This window comes from Suricata suricatta, chromosome X (assembly GCF_006229205.1).
Source record: "Suricata suricatta isolate VVHF042 chromosome X, meerkat_22Aug2017_6uvM2_HiC, whole genome shotgun sequence".
NCBI lineage: Eukaryota > Metazoa > Chordata > Mammalia > Carnivora > Herpestidae > Suricata > Suricata suricatta.
Window position 1 is genome coordinate 93432457 of NC_043717.1, and position 23777 is coordinate 93456233.

The following is a 23777-nucleotide window of genomic DNA, read 5'->3' on the forward strand; positions in this document are numbered from 1 at the left end:
AAAAAAAAAGTCCTTACTCTTTATAAACAACATAAAGCTGCTTTGTAAAGAAAGAAATGTGTTTTGGACAACAGTACTGATCAGTTAATTCCATTCGCTATAGTGAAGCACACTTTTTCTTTAACCGCACCCATCAGAGAGCACTGAAGGAAAAATTAGTTCAAAATGTTGTAGATCTTATCACTTTTAAACCAAAAATTCTCACTAAAAAATGCTGCAGCCAAATGATTAACAATCAGAGTAAATTAAAATAAATTCAAACGTACAGACCTGTGATCTTTCCCATGAGGTGTTCATTAGTCATGACTTTTTTCAATATTCCACATAGAGAAAATGAATCTCTCTACCCTCCATTTCTTATAATCAGTAGAAGCCTAGCAGTTAAAAGCATAAATCCTGATGTCATACTCCCTTGGTTCAAATTCTAGCTCTACCCCTTAAGAGCCATATGACCTTTGCTTGAAGAGCTGTCAGATTTAGCAAGGAAAAATACAAGATGCCCAGTTACATTTGAATTTTAGATAAATAATGATATTTTCTGTAAAAGTATGTCTCATGTAGGTTTTCATCACTAACCTAAAATTCAAATGTAACTGGGCATCCTGTATTTTATCTGACAATCATACCTTGGATGAGTTTACTTCATCTCTCTGTGCCTCAGTTTTGTCACCTGTAAAACAGGAATAATATCATGATAGCCCATGGGATTGAGGTGAGAATGACATGGAAATATATGTAAACTGCATGCCACAGTGCAAGCACTACATATATCTCAGCTCTTATAATTACTGAATTTTCTAGTTACATGAATACAAGTTTGGCTTGCGCTCCTGCTTTAAAAAAGACAACAAAGCATCATTTGTAAGCTTGTGAGAAATGTGGAAACTCAGACCCCAGCCTGAAATCTGAGTCAGAATATGAATGTAACATGATCTTCAGTTCTTTGTCATATACGTTAACATTGGTAAAGTACACATCGAGCTCACCATCACTTGTCCATTTTTCTATGCCTGTCTTTATGTCTGTAGTATGCTATTTCCATAACTATGGCTTTGTAGTATGCTTTAAATTTGGAGGTGCATTGCCACCAAGGTGTCCTTCATTTTTAGGATTATTCTGGATATATGTTACCCTGTGACATCCATATGAAAGTTTGGATGGATTTTGATGTTTCTGCCAAAAATGGCATTGGGATTTTGATAGACATTGCATTATGTCAGTAGACCATTTTGAGTACTGACAGCTCAATAATATTAAGCATTCTAATAAAAAAAAAGGACAACAAAAGAATTATGTTATACCTAATTTACTAGGTGCAGAACCAAAGTGGGAGAGCAATACTGAAGTGTATTGTTATGCATACTCACATCGAATACCTTACTTTTTTACTAGGAAACTTTTCAATAACTCAGCATTTTACAACCCAGACACAGTTTCTCCTGTTATTGTTCATATAAATGACCTTTCCATACAGCAATAACCTTTTAATGCTTTGAGACTCTGGAAAAAAATAAGATAATATCTTTTTTTTAGTATATACTTCATGAACTAAATCCATCCTTCACAACAGAGTAAGCACTCATTTCTCTATATTTGCATTGCAGGAATCTGTATATTGTCAGATTCAAAAGTTACATTAAAATTTAAGAGCTGGTATGTTTTAGTTTCTTGTAACACCTGAGAAAAACCCAAACACATAATAAAGTGCATTGTACAAAACATTTAGAATATAATCTATTTGTATCTGCTTTCATGATTTTATATTGGAAATGTCTACCAACATTTTCCCAATTTATATGAAAAGCATGATTTATATATGTTAATTTCAAGCTGGCATTTAGCCACTTGAATGCTTACTGTCATAGGCAGTAAACTGTAGGGGTGTGTGAAGTTTCATAAAAGGTCAATAGCACAGAAAGAATGGAAGAACCAGAATAGTATGAGTGATTCTGAAAAATTGGAGAAATATTAACTAAAGTTGCCAGTTATCTGCGCTTTAGATTGCAATAAATTGTTCCTGTTTTTCTTTCCATTGTAGAAGACACTAACTTGGCTTCATGAAACCAGGCATGCATGTCATCTCCCACCTCATTTTCTTTTGAGTGTAGGAGGGGACATATAATACAAAGTGCTCTGGCGCACAATAATCTATTTTACAGTCGCATGCAAAAAAACCATCCCAGAAAACCTGGCAACATATAGCATTCAGATCTTTTCACATCACTCCTGTCCTTTACTCCGTTTTCTTTGCTGTCATTATTTATCATGCATTGAAAGGACAATGCAGGAACACAGCAGAAATATTCAGGAATATGATCTTACACAGATGAGCTTAACAATGGTTACTTTGAAGAAAATGGTATGCTTTCTACAGATATATATGATGTCAGCAGGCACAGACGCATCTCACAGGACCAAAACATAGAACAACTCTTCAAGAAGTGACTCTCAAAATAGGAAGCGAACGGTTCCAACTTGGTTTCTATTTTTTATGTCCGTTATTGACAACTTGCCATCAGGTTACAAAGGATTTCTCTCTGCAATTCTCAATCTAGATTTGCAATCTGACCTCTTGTTACTTTTAACTGTCTTCTAAACATCTCTACTTGGATATCATACAGGCACTTCAAACTCAGTGCACCCAAACTCAATGCTTTATCTTGTCCCCAAACCTGGTCCTCCCTCTGTATTTCCTGACTCAGTTCCAGGCATCAGCATTTACCCATTTCCCTAAGCTACATGGCTCTGGCATTTTACACCTCTCCCTCTGATCCTGACCACTTCCAATCAGTTGAATGCTGTTGATTCAATCCCCAAATTGTTTCTGAAATCTATCCCCTACTCTTTATTCTCATAGCCATAAATTTAACTCAGTCCTTCTCTTGCACTTTTACAATGGTCTCCTAATAGTTTCTTAATAGGTCTCTCTGCTTCCAGTCTCTCCCATATCCCATCTGGCTTTTATGTACTAACCAGAGTGGGGGGGAGTGTTTTTATTTTTTGAACATACAAATCTGGAACAGATTCCTCTCTTCCTTAAAACCACTCAGTACTCCTAGGAGTTTACAGGATCAAGTCCAAAGTCTTTGGCAATGCGTACAAGGCTCAAGGTCTGCCCCTCACTTCCCCTTCCAACCTCATTACCACGATGTCTCACGTACTCTGTATCTCTGCCTATTAAACCAAACTACCAGCTAGTCCTTGGAGAAAGCTTGTCATCTCTCTAAACCAGTGGTTCATAACCAACAGGACACATCATAATCACCCAAGGAGTTGTTTCAGTGTGGGTTTGTTGTGTGTGCGTGTGGTTTTTGTCACAAAATACACATGCTTTTTCCATCTCAGATCTACAAAATTAGAATCTATATGAAGGGAGCACGGTATCTAGATTTTAGCTAGGTCATCAGGTGACGAGGGATCCACCTGCCCAGCTTAGGCATTTGTTTCTGTTGTTCCTTCTATCTGGAATGCTCTCCCCAAGACTTTTCCTGCCTACCTCCTCTCCATTTTTCAAGGCTTAGTTCAAATATCACCTCTTTTGTGAAGCCTTCCAGGAGCTACACAGGTAAATGCATTTCTCCCTGGTGTCTGTTGCCAGATCATTTTTGAAAGTTATACTACTCTAATCACGTATCACTTTGAGTGTTCCTTGTTTCTTACAGTGTTCTCCTGCAAGGAAGCAAACTCCTTACATTTCTTTGTATTCCCTGCTTTCCGCACAGCTCCTAGCACTGTGCTCAAGAAATACATGAGAAAGAAAAGAACAGAGAAGAAAGAAAAGGAAAATGGGAAAGATGGTGTGGCCTACCTAGGCTGTCTCTGCAGCCCAAATGCAAGCATAAAAAGACATTCTGCCTTCTATCGCTAAGCAAAAGCACCCTGTCACAGCCTGCAGTTGAACCCTTGTTGTGGGCCTCCTGGGATAACATACTGAATTTTTACTAATCTTAAACTTTCAGTTTGGCACAGGAAAAAAAAAAAAAAAACGAGTAGGGTGGAAGCTTTGCTTGTCTACAATGTTGAGTTCTTCCCCCAGAAACTTCTGGAAGTCCCTGATAATAGTCCTGGACAGACGGCCTGATACTCCCCGGCTCTGTTCATGTTCTCTTGGGGACAACAGTAACAAAACTACGGGAGCTTTGACCACAGGGTGACAGAAGCTAAGCAAGCCAGTTGAAGGGTGGTAATTTTACCCAACTGCCTTTCTTAGAGGTCCCGGCAACAACTTCCTTTTCCCCAGTGTGAGATGATGGCATAGTCACTTCCTATTTGGTCTCAACTGCCAGTTTTTTCCTGTTTTTAACTGCCACCTTTCACTAGAACTGTTTTCTCAAGAAGCCTACAAATTAAAGAACAAGCCGTTGATTCAATCCATTTTAAAAAGTTAATTCAGAGGGGTAAAGTCTCACCTAAATTGGTTGTTCAGCACCATTTCATGATAACACACAAAGGGTTCTCCTGTAGCTAAAACCTGCACCCTGGAGAGCACAAAGAAGTTACCTGACTTCATTACCAAGAGCCCAGTCCCCCCAGAGAATCTTTCCTAAGAAACTCCTCAGTATTCATGTTCCCAATGGCAACACAAAACTATCCTTACAGGATAACTGGCATGGGAAGCTGGGGCTCAGCCGCTATGGAGGAGACCGGGAGTGAGGGCATATGGGGTTCTGAGGGCCTTCCCCTTAGCTCCAAGGCCTCTAAAGATCATCGGGGAGTCCTGAAAGAATTTGGGCAGGTGGCAAAACCAGAACCAGGAGGCTACCTCTTAACATTCCATCTTTTGGCTCCTACCTCAACATGGGAATGAAATTTTCCAGGCCACGTTTACCCCTCTCAGTTCTAGAACCAATTGATTAGGGTAAGAGGAAATGAGCTTGATCGTTTCAGTATCTAAATGCAAATATTTCAAAGTGAGTTAGCATACATGCAAACAAATATTATAAGCAGGAAACCACTTAAGCAGCATCTGCTCCCACCCACCACCTCTGTGGCTCTATTCCCCTCAGTAGCATCAGGAAGTACAGCTAGCAAGAAAATTCAGCGGCACTGAGTCTTAGATGCTATTGTTTGTTATAAGTGGTAGTGTGGTAGAGTCCTGTGCACGCTCCAAAGGCTTAATGCTACTTGACCGAGAACTGGTTCAACAGCGTTTTCTGAGGATGCTTCACTGGAACAATAGTGAGACTCCAACATCTACAAGAACTATTCTGTCACGGTTGCTGATTTGATACACACAGAGAGTAAAGAGGAGTTTTGAGGCATCATACAAGCTTTTACATATTTTAAAAAAAGGACCTTTGGGGGCACCTGGGTGGCTCAGTTGGTTAAGCATCCAGCTTTGGCTCAGGTCATGATCTCACGGTTTCTGGGTTCGAGCCCCGCATCGGGCTCTGTGCTGACAGCTAGCTCAGAGCCTGGAGCCTGCTTCAGATTCTGTGTCTCCCTCTCTCTCTGACCCTCCCCTGCTCACGCTGTCTCTCTCTGTCTCTCAAAAATAAATAAAAAACATTAAAAAAAAGGACCTTTGAATGTTATACTTCCAAATATCAGTACAGAGTCTAGCATCTTGAATCAAAATACTTCTAGAATTACCAAGATCACTTCCTTTCATTTCAAATATTCAGATAAGTGAAAGAAATCCAGATAATTGGATCAATTTGCCCTTGTACTTCATACATTGATACACATTATACATTTCAATGTAGTTATTAAATAAGGCTTAAAATGTTAAAAGTCCAAAATGTGAAACCCTACCTCTAGATTTTGTCAAGTGGAGTAAGAGGTCAAATTTAACTCAATGAGGTAACATATTTGAAGGCCCCTAGGTAATGCCTAGTACATTATAACCTGCTCCATGATTAAATATTTTTTAAGCAAATCAAATTTTTCTTAAAGTTATTTTCTGTTCAAAATTGTTTTACATTAGGTAGTATTCACTCTTTGGGGTGAAGATGATCCATAGTTTTATACACAAGTAACATAACAATATTGCTTATTTCCTCTTGATATGACCCTGTATCTTGTGGAGTATTTTTCATTGGTGGTGGCTTTTGGGGTTGCTTTTTTTTTAAAAAGTATATATATTTATTTTGAGAGAGAGAGAGTGGGGGAGGGGCAGAGAGAGGGGGAGAGACAGAGAATCCCAAGCATAGAGGTGTCAGCATAAAGCCCAATGCAGGGATCTAACCCACAAACCATGAGATCATGGCCTGAGCCAAATTCAGATGCTTAACTGACTGAGCTGCCCAGGTGCCCCTTGGGTTGTTTTTTTTTCATTTTGTGCTTGTGTTTGTTTGTTTTTTTGCCCCAGCCACCACACTGAACTGAAATTCTCAGGGAATGGAGTTTCCCAAGTCTGTTTCTTGGTTATTAACCCTTAATGAAAGGGTGTAGAGCATGGTTTCTCCAACGTTTACACCACTGACATTTTGGACTGGGTAATCCTTTGTTGTGAGGGCTGTCTTGTGCACTAGAGTATGATTAGCAGCCTCCCGGGCCTCTACTGACTCCCAGTAGCATCCTTTCTTCCCCATTTGTGACAACCAAAAATATCTCCAGGAGGCAAAATTGCCTCTGCTCGAGAACCATGGCTGTAATAAATACATCATTACCTGACTACTGCCTATATCAAAGTTTGGCCATTTCCATCTACCTACACTTTACCTTGTGAACCAGTCCACTCAGTAAATTATTTATTTATTTATTCTTATTAATAGTTTATTGCCAAGTTGGTTTCCATATAACACCCAGTGCTCTTTCTCATAAGTGCCCTCATTCATGACCACCCTACTTCCCCTTCCCCCTCCCTCTTCAGCCCTCAGTTTGTTTTCAGTATTCAAGAGTCTCTCATCATTTGCCTCCTTCCCTCTCCCTAAGTTTCTTTCCTCCCCCTGTCTCCTTCCCATGTTCCCTTGTTAGGTTTCAACTGTTAGACCTATGAGTGTAAATATTTACAAACATGTGTAAAGTTAAATATTAAATACTGAGGGTACAACAAATGTCAAGAAATTGAAACTACAGATTATAAATATAATTATTAAGTTTTCCTGGGCTCAAGAACACTGTCTAACTTGGAATTCCCTGACTTTGCTTAATCTATATACAATCTTACTTTATTTATACACTTATTAAGTATTCATTGCCACTCAGGTCACATCAATCAAGTAGGTACCAAATTCAATCTGAAGCACAATGTTATACTCTATGGGGCTACGAAAGAGCATAAGATGTGGTGTCTCCCCTCAAGGAACTTATTCCATCAAGTTGTGGTAATACATGGTAACATACTATTGGACTCTGGGCTGACATTTTAATGTAAAATATTCAAACGTCCTTTTTGGTGGGAAGTAACAAAAACACCCATGAATTTCTCATCACTTTGTTTAAATTAAGAAATACATATATTTATATGTATGTTTATGAAAAAGAATAGTTACAGCACAATGAACTCTATGTCACAATTCAAGTGTTCTCTATCAAGCATAATGACAACAAAAGAGTTTAGGAAATAGCAGCAGACCTAATAGGGGCCAGAAACTTTACTAAGATCTCAAGAGCAATGTCTTTAAGGAAATGCTTCAATAGTTCAGGTCTCAAAATTTAGCATTCAGTCTTCCACATTCTTACATAACTCTGGCTCAGAATGATGTCAGGGAAAGTCACTTCTCAGATAGGATTAATTTGCTTACTTGTTAAAATTACACAACTCAGTCTTAGATAGTTGCGAAAATTAAAGTAACTGGAAAGAATTTAGGACACACAAAAATTAACAGTGTAACCTACAGTAAAGTAAACAATTTAAAGATTCAACAAGAGTAGTGCCTAGGAGTTTAGCCGGGCATCAATAAAACATAGAGTGTACCCATTACTTGCCTAGGACTACACTAACCTCAGTGAGGACTTCAAAGGAAACTCATTCATACACTGATTTATTCCACAGATACCTACTGAGGGCTTACCATGTGCCACACACTGCTCTAAGCTCTGAGGATACAGCAGTGAATAAACCAGATGAACATCTTGCCTCAGAAATCTGATATTCTACTTGAATAATTCTTATGTAAGAGAAGCTGGATCTCTGGCCTCAAGGAGTAAACCATCTTGTTGGGCAGACCAAATGAACGCAATCTATGAAATAAGAAGAAAGAGCTACAGTGTTGAGCACTGCTTCTACCAACGTGCAAAGAAGGAGTTTGAAGGAGGGTTTGGAGCAATGAGGAACATTCTGTGGGAGTGGCACTTGAGATTCAGAGCCTCGCTACCCAAAGTGTTGCCTAAGAATCACCAGTATCAACACCCCCCAGAAAATTGTTAGTGATGCAGAATCTTGGACCCATTCCAGACTTGCTAAATCAAAATCTGAACTTTAAAAAAGAATCCTAGGGAACTTCTAAGGACATTAAAGTTTTGGTGGTACTGCCGGTTTCTGGTCAGGCTGGACTGTTCAGTGTGAGCTGGGCTGGCGGGAAACAGGGATTGGATTGACCTATCATCAGGTTAGAAGTTGCGAGGGCCTGGACTTGGGAAATTAAGAATAAGAATGCAATTATATCCCTTATCATCTGAATAAAGAATTATGATGGATAGACATATAATGGAATACTATTCAACCATGAAAACGAAGGGAATCCTGCCATTAGTGACAATATGGATGGACCTTGAGGACTTTATGCTAAGAGAAAAAATTCAGGCAGAGAGAGACTAAATACTGTAAGATCGAAAAACAATACCAAACTTACAGAAACAGTGTAGACTGGTGATTGCCAAGAGCAGGAGAGACGGGACATAGGTGAAGGTGGTCAAAGTGTACAAACTTCCCGTTAGAAGATGAATGCGTTCTGGAGATGGAATGCACAGCATGGTGGCCATAGTTAACAATACTAGGAGTTTAGCCAGGCATCAATAAAACATAGAGTGTACCCAATTACTTGCCTAGCACTTGTATACTTGACAGTTGCTAAGAGAGTAGATCCTAAAAGTTAGAGGGACTTGGGTTTGGATTTCCAGCTCTACCACTTCTTAACTGTGTGATATTTGGGTCAAATTATTTAACCCCACTGAACCTTTTTATCATCTGTAAAATAGCAGGGAAAGCAATACCACCTCATAGGACCCTTGTAAATATTCAATCATGTAACACATATGTAGCACTTAGCAGTCCCTGGCAAGAAGAAAGTGGCATCCATTAATAACAATGGAAAATAACAGATTAATAATAAAGTGTCTTTTGAGAAGGGTTCAAAAGCAACAGATGGAACAAAAGAAACTTTTAGACAGTGTCTGCCAGAGTCCCAACACTGTGTTGGGTACAGAACTGTAACAACCTGCAATGTAAGGAACTTCATCCTAAGCTGGCACTTAGATATTGCATTTTGAAATGTAATTAACCCCTGTTGATCCCCAGCGGTGCCTTCATGATGAGGTTTCGGTAATTGTTACTATTATCACTGTTACTGTTGTTATCATCAGGGTGTTCTCAAAAGGGCCAGTTTCCCTGCTGGAATTTAAAAGGGAGCGGAGACAGGGAATTGCCGGAACCACTGCTGCCTATGCGGAGTTCAATAACGCGTACAGCTAATGCTCCATGCCTATATCATCCTCATTAGTTTTTCTGCTGATGCACTGTTTTCCAATTTCTCTCTCTCTTCCACGTGCAGAACTTGGGAAGAGAAGCCCCAGTCTGACCGCCCTCCACCAACTGACAGCCCATGAGGCAGGGGTAGTCACCTGAAGCACATCTGGGGGCGAGGAATCCGGAAAGTAGAAAGCGGGAGAATGCCTACGGGATCCGCCCTGACGCGCGGCCCCAGCCTAGGGAGACCCGACCGCGAGAATGAGTAAAGGGTCCGCCGACCGGGCGGCTCTCCGTACCCCCACCGTAGACTAGATCGGGGAGCTAAGACGGACTTCAAACAAGCCCCGTTTCGTCTCACGTCGTTTCCGAGGCTGCGTGCGCCCCAGCTTCGAACGTGTGCCTGCAACGTGGCCGCGCCTGGGACGCCCTTCTACCCCCAGGGTCACCCAAACTCTTCCGTTCCCTCCCCAGGCCGCGCCGTGTGCCGGCGCCCCCCCCCCCCCAGCCCCTGGCTTCTCCGCTCCGCGTGCAGGGGGAGTCCGCCGCTCCGCTGGCTCTGGCAAGCCCAGCCACGGCCCCGCACCCCGAACAGCCTCGGCGCTCCTGACACCGCCCGGCTGCAGGACGGGGGCAGGGCCAATGGCGGAACCGCCCCCAACCGCCTCCCGGGCCGGCAGGCGGGCGGGTTGCTGGGGCGCCTCCACCTCCTCTTCCTAAAGCAGCAAGGCGCAGAAGAGCGGCATCACTCGAGCCCAGGTCCCGGCCACCGCCACACGCTGCGCCCCGCGTTCGGGAGGAGGTGCGGCGGCGGAGGCGGCGGCAACAGCGGCGGGCGGGCGCCAAAAAGGTAGAGTGAGTCTCGGGCAGCCGCGCCGCAAACCACCCACGCCCCCAGCCCGGGGCGACGCGCCACCAGCCCACTCACCCCACTTCTGTGTGTCCTTCCAGGCCCCGGTCGAAAAGCCTGGGAGGGCCGCCGAGCTACCCCCCAGAGGAGGAGCCAGTCCAAGCGCAAGGCGCCACCGCCGAAGGAGCAGTGCGGGGCAGCAGTCGCCTTCATGGCCCACTCACCGGTGGCTGTCCAAGTTCCCGGGATGCAGGTGAGGAAGCCCAGGCAGCCTCCGCCGACCACGTGACTGCCCCGGAGCCCGGTGCGCGGTCCTCGGCGACCACAGGGGGCCCCGGGGTTCCCCTGAAGGCAGGGCCGGGCGCGGGGGCCAGGTGATCCGGGAGTCGGGCTCGAAGCTTCCCCGGCGTGTAGACTAGGCGGCTGCACTGCGCGGGGAGGGCGGGGAAGGACCGGACGCGCGGCGAGGTGCGGGGGAGGGGTGCGGGGGAGCATAAAAATAGGCCAGATCCAGACACCTGCGCCCGCGGAGCGTGGTCCGCCTGGGGGGTGGAGTCGGGAGGCCTTAACTCCGAAGAGACGGAGGTGTCTCAGAATTTGTGGGGTAAAACGCAAGTCGTGCGCCCCCTGCCCTCTCACGCACAAGTTGGGGCGGAGCAAGACAAGGGGGTGCCGGTGGCGGCGGTATTGAATTGGCCTCTTCCTGTGTGCGTAGAGCAAAGAGCGAGGTGACTTCTTTTCCCCTTTTGGTGTTGCTTCTTAAGGGCGAAGTTCTGTCTCACTCCCCCACCTGGCCCAGCCCTTAGTGTGGCGTGAGAAATGCAGGGTCCTGTGTCAGAGTGGCCAAGGTGATGACTCCGCAGCCCCCTCCCCCTGCCTTTCCCACTGGACGACTGTTGCATGTGGTTAAAGGAAGCTTTTTGTCCTGGACAAGGGACTACTGCATGGGACCCAACTTCTTACTCCAGACTTACCCAGGCCCCTCCCCCCCATGATATTTTCATTTTATGTAAGAAGAAGTAAGCTGTGTCACTCCACTTTTTACGCGGTTACGTTTCTATATTGGTGCATTTCAAGCTATGTACTGTTGCCCAGGCAAACTAACTTTTAAGCATTCACTTTTTTTCCTTTGCCAGATCCCCTAAACAACCCATTTATGAACAGATCAGAGACTAGAAACAGGAAAGCCTCAGTCCCTCATTATCTTCCAAAAATGTGAAAGCAGATGTTTTTCAAGTTCAGAGAGTGGTAAATAGACAGCTTATGTTTCTAGTAAAAATCAAAGCGCTGTGAATTGGGGCCTCAATTTACTAAGTGATGCATGGAATCCATTCTTTTTTTTTTTTTTTTAAGCAATTGGTCACATTTTATGCACGGTCACAAAAAAGCAATTTTAAAAATACTTTCCCACAAAAGGACCATTTGTGTCGGGCATGTATCGACTAGGACTCCTGTGCCTACTAAGCACCAGACCTTTTAGCTGAATATAGGGCACGTCTGTGTTGAGTCCCAGGATGTCGGTGTGTATTTAATTTAAAAAAAATAAGAAAGCAAGAAAACGGGAAATGAGAAATATTAGGGCTTTTTAAAAGGTTAATCCATTCAGGCTTTACAAAAAGCCTCCAACTTTTTTCTCAGAACACCCTCCTCCCCTGCCTCCCCCTGTCCCCCAGTCACCCTGCCCCACACCCCATTCATTCAGTCTGCCTTTGATTGTAGCAAGAGATTAGCAGTTTGCAATACTAACTCCAATTTTGCTCTGTGTGATGTGGAAGGAGTGCGAAAATTTTCCCACCATGCTCTCCTTTCCAATATGTGGAGAGTGGTACGGAACGGTTGGAAAGTTTGTCTCCGAGGGTCTCCATGATTCTGGCTCCATTGTGTGCGCCTGCGTCAGCAGAGCGAGTGCCTCGCGCTCAAGTTTGTGATTCTGGGGAACTCTGTGCTGAGGAGAAAATCGCTTCTGGTCTTTATTCCATTCGTCTTTATTTGATTTATGTGGTTTCTGGTAGTTAATTGATTTGACTTTATTTGATTTCTATGGTTTAGGACCTGCTTGCTGTTCAGTATTTCTTACCGCGCCTGCTTTGTTTAGTTATCTGAGTTCCCTACCTCTTGAATTTTAAAATCTCAATTAAGGTGGTTTAGAATGTGAATCACATCTTTTAATTTACAATTTCTGCCTTTCACTTTATGCCTTCCCAAAGTTGTGGTTACTTTGTCCCACATAATCTGGGGAGGGCAGTCAGTCATCTCAATATTAGCAAAGAAGAGAGGGATATTTATTTCTCACTTCCTCCGTCTTAATGAAATGGTACATTCTTAACTGCTTGTTTCCATTTTATTTGTAGATGTGGTTCTTAAGCATTTGATGCAACACAAAAATTTTCCATAGTTAAAATTGTACAGTACCCTAAAAATAAATTTGATGGCATGCAGTGTGACTCTTGAGCCTAGACTACTTTTACTATTCTTTTCTTTAAAACTCTTGCAGATGAGATGCAGAAATATATCATGAGCTTGTAAAATTCTCCTAGACTTTTGTAAAAGAGTTAGGAGCAACTTTTAAATCTTTAGAGTAGTAAGAAAACTTGAGTTAGCCATGTGTTCTGGAAATCAATGCATAGTATTTCCACAAATCAGGGTGAAGTGGTCGACCGGCCCATAACTTTTTAACAGTTTATTTTAGAGAATTATGAAGATTGATGGAAAAAATGAATTTTCCAGAAATAAAAACAAAATTACTTTCTCCACAGTGTTTTTCTCCCCCTGAGGAGAGGAGTGAAGTAGAAGCCGGGCTACCTGTTCTATCACTTAAGACTTCCAGCATTCCTGACTTTCAAACAAAGAAATTTCTGTTGCCACTAGTTTAAAATAGAAAAGAAACTTGGAGTGAGGAAAGAAAACCCAGGATTTGGTCCAGTTCAAACTCTTCCTTATGAATTAGTTATTCAAACTCATATTGTTGGTATTTCTCAATATTGTGGTAACGAACATTTTTGCCCCGTTGCACCAAATGTTGAGAGTATGAATTTGTTTGGGACTTCATTTGCGCTTACCTTTGTTAGTGTATACCAAAAGGAATTTTCCATACCAGAAGCTAAACTCTTGAAAAATATTTAAAGCACAACTTAAAAAAAGTAATAAACCAAAAACCTGTTTCTTTCCACTCAAATATTTACTCTTTGATGATTTAAAACATATTTTTTCTTTGAAGTTTTCAGTTATAAGTTACGCTGAAGTTTAAGATATTTTCCCTTAGAACCTGCATTAGTATTTAAGACAAGTATTCTAAATTGGTTGTTAACTCTTACATAAAATGTAGGTGGGAGATGTTAAATATTGAAGTGGAGTACTAAGTGGTGTTATGCTATGCCTCTTGTGAAAGTTTTTTTCAGTTTCTATTAAAGACTTTACAGACTAGCCTTCATGTATCTTTAAGTACAGTCAAGGTGGTACAGTTTTGTAGTGGTTGTTATTTGAGATGTGAACTGGAAATGAAGCTTCAGAATTAATGAACACATTATTGAAGACTTTTATCTAAAGAGACGGGAAACAGTGCCTTGCGTTGGTGAACCTAGTTCCTGGGTTCTGGAAGGGATAAAGAAGTACACTGCATGATCTCTAGTCATTGAAGGTCTTAAAATGTTGTTGGGGAGTCAAATCCAGTACATGAAATATATAATAAGGCCAAAATTTGTAAGACCTTTTCTAGAATAGAAGTTTCTGACTGGAGGAGATGAAGGCTTACGGAAGGTAAACTGACTGGTACAGATTATTGGGGTCCCTATTGGGGAAGGCATTTCTAAGCAGGAATGTACCCTGAGCAACAGAATGTAGACAGGGAAAGGCACACTTGCACCAGTGTGCACACACACACAATCTTTGAGAGTGAGAGAAAATCACTTGGATTATGATGAATTCCTCTAGAGACATAATAGGAGGTAAAAGTGGAAAATGTGATTGGGTCCCGATTATGGTGGTTATTGGTGCTAAGGAAGGACTTTGGCCTTTGGACTAGCCATCGAACATTTCTGAGGAAAGGAGGCTCAATGAACAAATTTATTTATAGTAAGAGGATTCTCAAGATTGGATGAATAGATGACCTGGAGGCTTGAGAGTCTTGAGGCAGTTGGATCTTCTGAGGCTGTTTCAATGGGATGACCGCATCTGTACAGAAGCAGTGGACCTTGGCATTGGCTGATGGCTTTGTACATGCCCAGTACTGTAAAGGAAAAAGTATGATTACCAGACTTAATACTTAGCTAACTACAGGAGGAATCAAAGGTTTTATGGTGTTGAATATGGGAACTGGAAAAATTATGGGACATATGAAAGAAATTGGAAAATCAGAGGAAAGAGCCAGATCTGGTAGGCAGTTCATGATACCTGTTCTAGACTTGTGAGGTTTGAATTAACAATGGGATGATGCAGTGAAAATGTAAAACAAAATGTCTCTCACCTTGTTTGTGGGGATGGTTTCACAGGTGTCTCTGTATGTCCAAATTCATCAAATTATATACATTAAATGTGTACAATTTTTATGTCAATATGCCTCAATAAGGCTGATTAAAAAAATGTCCAAAAAATTTTGACGATATAGATCTGGAGCTTTAGTCATTCATCAGACATTGACTGCGCATTTAATATATGCCAGTCTCTTGAAACTGGAGGAGAGGAACCACCAAGAAGGGAGAAGATGCTAATACCCAAAAGAATATGTGAAGGTGTGGGCCCTCACGAGACTGGTAGTATAAGTGGAGGATTAGCTTGTAAGAGAAGGAAGGGTGACTTTAAGATGCATGGGAGCATGATGGGGTTCCTGGGTGGCTCAGTCAATTAAGAGGACTCTTGATTTCAGCTCAGGTCATGATCTCACAGTTCTTGAGTTCGAGCCCTGTGTAGGACTCTGTGCTGACAGTGACGAGCCTGCTTGTGATTCTCTCTCTCCCTCTTTCTCTGCCCTTCCTTCGCTTATACACATGCTCTCTCTCTCTCAAAATAAATAAAAGAACTAAAAAAAAAGACGCATGGGAAGATGAAAAAATGTATCCTCACCAGGAAGGAGTTAACTTGGGGAGAATCTTTGAACTAACTCTCATCATGACAAAATTGGAGAGGAAACTCCATTTGGTGCCAGAATCTAGTATGGTGGAGTTCTTACCTCCCTCAGAAGGCATAATTTGAACTTTGCAGTTTGAGGTAGAAAGAGGCTTGAGAGCATTGCCTTGCACTGATAAACCCAAACCCTTGTCCTTATTGGTGAGTGGTTGATACAGAGTGTTGAATATGCTAATGATAATGGCGGAAGACTAGCTGGAACTGAATAATCAAAGACCACTGTTAGCTAGGAGAGTTGGAGATAGTTGAAAGAGGGTAACTAGGGCCCGTAGGGAGAGGAAACAGGAATTGGGCATGGTAGGACAGGTGCTTTGAACACTAATGAGGATCTAGAAATGACATTTGAGGACAAAGGTCCATCTTGTACCTCCCTTGCTTGAATCATAGAAAATGAGAGAACATAATTTAGCTGGTACTTAGGAATTGTTGAACATCCATAATACTGTGTGTGTGGGGGGGGGGTTATTCTGCCTTTCATTTATTCAGTGACCTTGAGCAAAATGGGGAATAATAACAGCCGCGTTGCTTTGCTTCAATGATATGTTATTAGGATGAATTAACCATCATCTGTGGAGTATATTTTGAGCTCCTTTGTAAAAGGTGTTATGATGTATACGGACAGTTCATCCTGCTAATCACATGAAATCACTGTCATTATTCATCTCTCTTCTGCTTGATATGCCACATTTTTCTATTGATATCCTGTCTTCCTCTCCTCCTCCCCACACCACCAGCCCCATACCCAAAGTCCTGGGCTCAGCTTTCCAGACTTTTCTGCTATCTGTCTCAGTCTACAGATGTAAACTTTTTGTTATCACTGTTTCCCAACCACAAATCCCTTTTGTTCTACCATGCCAGTTACAATTTAGCAATCACTGACTGACCAAGCCCTACCTGATTTTTTTTTCAAGGTCTGCAATCTTACTTTCTCTGTGAACTTTCCCTGAGTGTTTGAGGCTACAGAAATATCTTATATTTCCAAGCACCTATTATTTTTGTTGTCAGTGGTAGGCAGTCCAGTCACGCTGCCTTAAATTTTCTCTAATATACTTGTCTTCCAAACTAGGTTGTAAATTTTTTGAAGGCAGCAACCACGTATTTTAGTTTTCTTTATACCATTAAGTATGAATTACATGCCAAAGTGTTGCCTAATGAATGCCATATAGACTAGACTAGCTTCTTCTAACTTTTTTCCCATTCTGTCTATATTGTGTAATGCTTGAATTCTTATAGATCGTGAAGGCTGATTTTTGTGTGCACAGTGTAGACTTTTAATACTTATGAAAATGATTTTAATGCATTATACGTAACATGTCTAACAATAGATACTTGTAATGAATCAGGTGCCACACAATGAAGCTCTCATTCTCTTTCTCTTATTTTAAAGTTTATTTATTTATTTATTTTGAGAGAGTGAGAGAGACAGAGAGAATTCCAAGAAGGCTTGGGACTGTCAGCCCAGAGCCTGACGTGGGGCTTGAACTGACAGACCATGAGATCATGAGCTGAGTCAAAATCAGGAGTCGAATGGTTAACCGTCTCAGCCACCCAGGCGCCCATGAGACTCTCATTCTCTAACTTACCAGAGCTTTTAAGAGAAAAAGGAAACTCATTGCTTTCATAGGAACTAGAGCTGATTTCAGACAAATTTGTGTCTTTATAAGAAAAAAACCTCTTATCACTTCCCTCCGTTCTCATCCCCACCATCCCCAAAAAATCCAAATAATAAATAAATAAAAGAAACCTTTTTGCTTCTCTTTCCCAGTTGTCACATTAGAAAGAATCTAATAAATGTTTCATATTAAGGTGTTTTTGATTAATGGCTTAGTGTGTGACCTCTCCCATGAATATTCACATTTTACAGGGAATAATGTCTAAAAAAGTTTTAAAAAGGAAATCTAATAATGGGATTTCTGACAGCTAGATAATGATTTTTTACTGAATTGTATCTTCTGAAAGAGTGGTGGTTTACTCGTTTTATTTATTGCTATAAAATGGAGTTAGGAGAACAAAATTCACAGCAGCCAACTCTTTTTCATTTGTTATAATCAAGGCCCAAAGAATTTCCACCACAGGTACATATAAAATAATGTCTCTTGGGGGTGCCTGGATGGCTCGGTCAGTTGAGCAACTAACTCTTGATTTCAGCTGGGGTGATGATCTCACAGTTTGTGAGTTCGAGCCCCATGTTGGGTTCCAGACTGTCAGTGGAGAGCCTGCTTGGGATTCTCTCTCTCTCCCTTTCTCTCTCTGCCCCTCCCCTGCTCTCGCTCTTTCTCTCTCTCAAAATAAATAAACTTAAAAAAAGAAAAGAAATAAAATAATGTCTCTGGGAAAATGCCATGAGGTAACTCACATTTAGAAGAACAAAAATCAGAGTGCCTGGGTGGCTCAGTCAATTAAGCATCTCACTTCAGCTCAGGTCCTGATCTTGCAGTCCATGAGTTCGAGCCCCACATCAGGTTCTGTGCTGACAGCTCAGAGCCTAGAACCTGCTTTGGATTCTATGTTTCCCTCTCTCTCTGCCCTTCCCCTGCTCATGGCCTGTCTCTCTCAATCTCTCAAAAAATGAATAAACATTAAATTTTTAGAAGTGCAAAAATCAATAAAATAGGCACAACTAAAATTTTGGCCCTGTGTTATGTACATTTCTCATTTGTCATCTGCCATTTTAGGCTAAGGTGTTCTATGGTAGGAAGGAACCACATCTTTGAATTAATGCTTGTGAAAAACTTTTAAAGTTTATTTTGAGAGAGAGAGAGAAGTGTGTGTATGCGTGCACACACACACACACACACGCACACGCACACGCACACACGCAAGCAAGCAGGGAGGGGCAGAGAAAGAGGAAGAGAGACAGAATCCGAAGCAGACTCCGAGCTGTCAGCCCAGAGCCCCTGCGTGAGGCTCAGTCTCATGACCGAGAGATCACAACTTGAGCTGATATTGAGTCCGATGCCTAACCCAGGCTCCCCCAAATCAGACATTTTTAAAGGATATTGGCTAATTCAACAATCCTATGAACCAGGAAGTATTATCCAATAGGAAAGCACCTCTACGTTTCGATTTTTTAAAAGAAAGAATTATTTTAATGTTTTTTTAATTTATTTTTAAAAGACAGAGAGAGAGAGCGTGAGCAGGGGAGGGTCAGAGAGAGAGGGAGACACAGAATCGGAAGCAGGCTCCAGGCTCTGAGCTGGCTGTCAGCATAGAGCCTGACACGGGGCTCGAACCCACAAACCATGAGATCATGACCTGAGCCAAAGCCAGACACTTAACCGACTGAGCCACCCAGGCACCCCTACATTTGGATTTTAAAACATAACACGTTGCTGGCTAACTCTACCCATCAACTTCTTTGATGTCACTCCCCCAAAACCTGTGTAATTCAGGCAATTTACCTGACATGCCCATTCAGAAAAGCTGGGAAACATAGCGCAGAACTGATCCTGTCCTTCTCCTCCAATCCTGCTTGTCTCTCCCCACCACCTGTTCCCAGCCTTTACCGAACAGGATAGAGCTGCACACCCCCTCAGCCTGTTCTGAACTTGTTCAAGCATTTCCCTAACTGTACCCTGCTGGTCTTTCTTTTCCTTCATTTATCATACCATCATGAATTAGAATGACCTGTGTCTTAAAATATCAGGTTAGTCATTGGTATGGCATAGCATTGGCTATTCTAGTAAAATTAGAACAGAATTGTGGTTCATACATCCTAAGAAGTAGAGTAAGCAAAACTGTAGACAGCTTAGGTGAAAGAGTTGAAAATATTCTTTTTTTTTTAAGCAGCTACTTTCTTCCTCTTCAGTCACGTCACTTTGAGCACAAAGTGCTGCTAAAGAAATGGAAGACATCATGTTTTTTGTCTTTTTGTCATGAAAAATGTTTACAGAAAAAAATTTCAGCCTTTCTTTGTGATCCTGGTAACAGATTGTGTGTTCTTTGTGGTATTTTTCTGCCTACTGTTTTAAAAAAAAGTAGGGAAAAGAAATCAGTAAAACCCTATTAATTTACAATGTAAAGAACAGAGAAAAGTAGAGTTCAAATCAGACACCACTGGATTTTTCAGTTTGTTTATTACAAAATAATAGAGTGCCTTCTTGAAGAATAACAGTTGCTTTGAATTATAGAAACAGCTTACCAGTATCAACTTAATGAAGGTGTACTGGATTTGAAATCCATACCACGCTAGATAAGTTAGGGAATTTCTAAGCATACTAGTGAATTACTCTACCAGGTTTCGTTAGTGCCTGGTAACACAATCCTAGGAGTGAATTTTTTGGCAGGTGGAGGAAATACTTCAAGGACATCTAGACACATCCAGATTTTTCTTTGAAAATGCATTTTTGAGTTGCTCTGTGAGTGCCTTTTTATCCCCCTCCCCCAGCTTTCCATTAAACCATTGGCTTTGTGACATATCACTTTACAGTATGTTATATTAAGGTAGGACTTAACTGCTTGATGCGGTACAGTATAAATAACACAGCAGTGGGCAACAGGGAAGAGATAGGTGACATAGATCATTGGGGGGGGGCCTACGTTGTTATTATAAATGCAAGAAAATTTGGGGGAGTTGAGCCAATAGAAACCACAAAGTCATTATTTCCTCCCAAACCCTCTGCCTCATCAGTGTTGCTGCCCACTAGACCTGGGAAGGTTTCTAAACTCCCTGGTCTCAATTTCCTGCTGCCTGCCTTCACTTGAAGCAGAAACACAAAAGAAACCAATCAGCAAAGCATGCACACATGCTACTAAGTATGGTGACAGAAAATAGAACTTTGACCTCTTGTGGTTAAAGAGACTACAGTCAGTGTGTCTGGCAGCCCCAGGGAAAGAAGCATTTTTCAAATGTATGCTTTTAATGTGCTACTGACCCCATGGGAAGAACAGTTAGCAAATTCATTAATTAGGGTTTTGTTTGCTTCTGTAGTTTCAGTTCAAATCCTTTGTTTAACTCAGAGCCTTCCTGTGTGCTAGTCAGTAAATGGTAGGTAGCATAGTGAACTTTCCCAAGTTGGACAATGGCAATCCAGATTTAATGTTTTTACACATTTAGTCTTTGTGAAATGACTGGGTGTGACTGAAGCTCGACAGTTGTCAGCAGCAAAGTTTGAGAGGCTTACTTTGTGTAGGAGATGGTGCTTGAAGCCTATCTTCAAGGTACAGAAAGTATAAAAAGGAGTCCCTGACCTCAAGAAATTTATGCTATACCTGGAGAGGCTGGACACTTACACATTTAGAAATCTAACAACGAAGAGCAGTTGTGATGACTCCCAAATGAGATAGAAACTGACATAGAAGCATTCCAAAGAAGACCAGACCAAGGAAGGGAACAGTCATTCATAGGATACCTTTGAAGGAGAGTGAGAGACACACAAGGGAAAAGGGAAGAGGGTTAAACACACGTTCCCTCTATAACAGATATTTGAAGTAGAGGCTCAGTGGCATGAACTCTTAGGGCCAAATGTGAAAGGCCTTGAATGCCAGACTGAGAAAGTTATTTATTTTTTAACTCAGTCTACAACAAGGACTTTTTCTCCAAGAAAGTAAACTGATGAAAGTACTAGTTTGTTTGCTTTTTGATATGGGAATATTATATTAAGCTTCCAACCCTACAGGGTGGGTTGCAGAAAGGGAAGAGTAGATATAATGAGCAGATACTGAAATAGCTCAGACTTTAGTTAACAAAGATTTGATTTAGGGCAGTGATTCTCCAACTTGCGGATGCATCAGAAACACCTGGAGCATTTCTTAAAGCACAGACTGCCAGGCCCCATCTCCAGAATTTCTGATGCAGTAGGTCTGCCCTGGGGCCCGTGTATTTGCATGTCTAGTGCTTTCCCAGTTGCTCTGTTGATCTGGGGACCCCTCTGAGCACCATCCAAGGAAGACTAACAGACCTTGGAGACTAATTGGATATGGAAAGGAGAGAAACATGGCAGAAGCTGGATTCAACTTTATGTTGAGTTTTACAGCTTCCAAAATGTCACAGTCCCCTATGACTTCTGTTTTCCTTCATCCAGGTTGATAGGTTTGGCAACTTAGTAAACACTCTTATCTTCAAATGCAAGTACTTTTATCAACAACATGAAATCTGTTTATGCGTATAGTTGTGAAAATGCAACTTGGCTGAAGTGAAATAAGGTGTCAGTATCCTAAATGTCAGCAAGTGGTAATATTTTCCCCCAAAGTGTGGCATTTTTAAGAATATTGATGCATCTCATAAATTTTTATTGTTCAGAATCCCTTTTTTTTTCCACCCCCAAAAACTGCTGGACTTAATAACTCTGGGGTGCTATTATGTCAAAAAATGTGCATTCATGGTAATGACACTGCAAAGCCAACTTGTGTTTACATATGTAAATTCCTGGAGGGGAGAGGAAGTTATTTCTGAATCATTAAGGAAATATCAAATCACTTCCTATATGGCCTTTCTGCGTCCAGCTTTTACTCCCCAAAATAGTCTCTGTACCTGTCAGATTAACATACTACCCTATGCCAACAGGTACCATGTAGGAAAGCTCAGAGCTCAGTTGAAAGGATTAGGACTAAAAATAAAAGAAGCAAATATGGCCTATTTAATGAGTTTGCCAATACCAAACAATGTGAGCAAACTTGATTACTTACCTCATTCACCAGCTTTGGATCCAAATCACTTTTCAATTTCTAAAATGAAAAAATAGCCAAAAAAACCAAAATTATCCTTCAAAAGCAAAGATTTGCCCCCAATGAGGATATTCAAAAGGGTGTACAGAAACGTACCTCTAAACACATTTAAAGCAGCGATTAATTATTATGAGAATAAAGTTTGGGTCCCTAGGTAACTTGCTCCCCCTTTAGAGAATTCAATTCCTGATATTTGTATCTTATACTTCATGCTCTTATGTGGTAGCTGTCTCTTTTCCAGGATGCTAAATTTCTCTTGTGACCCATTTTTTCATAATTCTAGGTGGTGGATTAACTTTTTGTTGAATAAAATTGATAGGGGGTGTATATAGGCACTCACAATGTATATTGTGCACAAAGTATATTTTGTGTTTGAAAATACTTTTACTCTTCAAGAAAATAAGGCTCAGCATTTGCCACAGAGTTTTTAATCAGTGGTACCAATTTTAGACATAACTGTTTTTACAAAGTAGAAAGTGCATTTTTAAAAGTTTTTAATAGTTTATTTTCAAATTGGTTTCCATAATACACCCAGTGCTTCTCCCCCACAAGTGCCCCCCACCATGACCATCACCCCCACCCTCCCTCCCCCTCCACCTTCAGTCCATGGTACGTTTTCAGCATTCAGTAGTCTCCCTTGATCTGTGTCCCTCACTCTCCCCCGCTCTCTTTCCCCCTTCCTCTCCCTATGGTCCTCTGTTAGGTTTCTCCTGTTAGACCTATGACTGCAAACATATGGTATTTGTCCTTCTCTGCCTGACTTATTTCACTTAGCATGACACCCTCGAGGTCCATCCACTTTGCTACAAATGGCCATATTTCATTCTTTCTCATTGCCATGTAGTAGTCCATTGTGTATATACCACATCTTCTTGATCCATTCATCAGGTGATGCACATTTGGGCTCTTTCCATGATTTGGCTATTGTTGACAGTGCCGCTATGTACATGGGGTACATATGCCCCTATGCATCAGAACTTCTATCCCTTGGGTAAATCCCTAGCAGTGCTATTGCTGGGTCATAAGGGAGTTCTATGGATAGTTTTTTGAGGAACCTCCACACTGTTTTCCAGAGCGGCTGCACCAGTTTACATTCCCACCAACAGTGTAAGAGGGTGCCCGTCTCTCCACATCGTCACCAGCATCTATAGTCTCTTGATTTGTTCCTTTTAGCCACTCTGACTGGCTTGAGGTGGTGTCTCAGTGTGGTTTTAATTTGTATTTCCCTGGTGATGAGTGACACTGAGTATCGTTTCATGTGCCTGTTGGCCATCTGGATGTCCTCTTTGGAGAAGTGTCTATTCAGGTCTTCTGCCCATTTCCTCACTGGAAATTATTCTTTTTTCGTGTATGGAGTTTAGTGAGCTCCTTGTATATTTTGGATACTAGCCCTTTATCTGATATGCCATTTGCCACTATCTTTTCCCGTTCTGTTGGTTGCCTGTTAGTTTCTTTTATTGTTTCCTTTGCCTTGCAGAAGCTTTTTATCTTGATGAGGTCCCAGAGAAAGTGCATTTTTGACATAAAAATGGGTAAATGATAGGATAGTCACTAAGTTCAAGAAGCAGA

The 23777-nt window shown here is 41.5% G+C and overlaps 1 protein-coding gene across 4 annotated transcripts in view; it reads left to right on the forward strand.

Annotated features, from left to right (window-relative positions):
- The first annotated feature begins 10236 nt into the window (after positions 1-10236).
- STK26 (serine/threonine kinase 26) overlaps positions 10237-23777 on the forward strand; it is a 54626-nt gene continuing 41085 nt past the window's right edge. For 3 of the 4 annotated variants that reach the window (XM_029930335.1, XM_029930332.1, XM_029930333.1), the window contains exons 1-2: positions 10237-10421; positions 10523-10674. In XM_029930335.1, coding sequence (XP_029786195.1) covers positions 10633-10674 — 42 coding nt within the window. In that variant the 5' untranslated portion in view covers positions 10237-10421; positions 10523-10632. The remainder of the gene's footprint in view (positions 10422-10522; positions 10675-23777) is intronic. The other variant, XM_029930334.1, reaches the window with a different exon arrangement.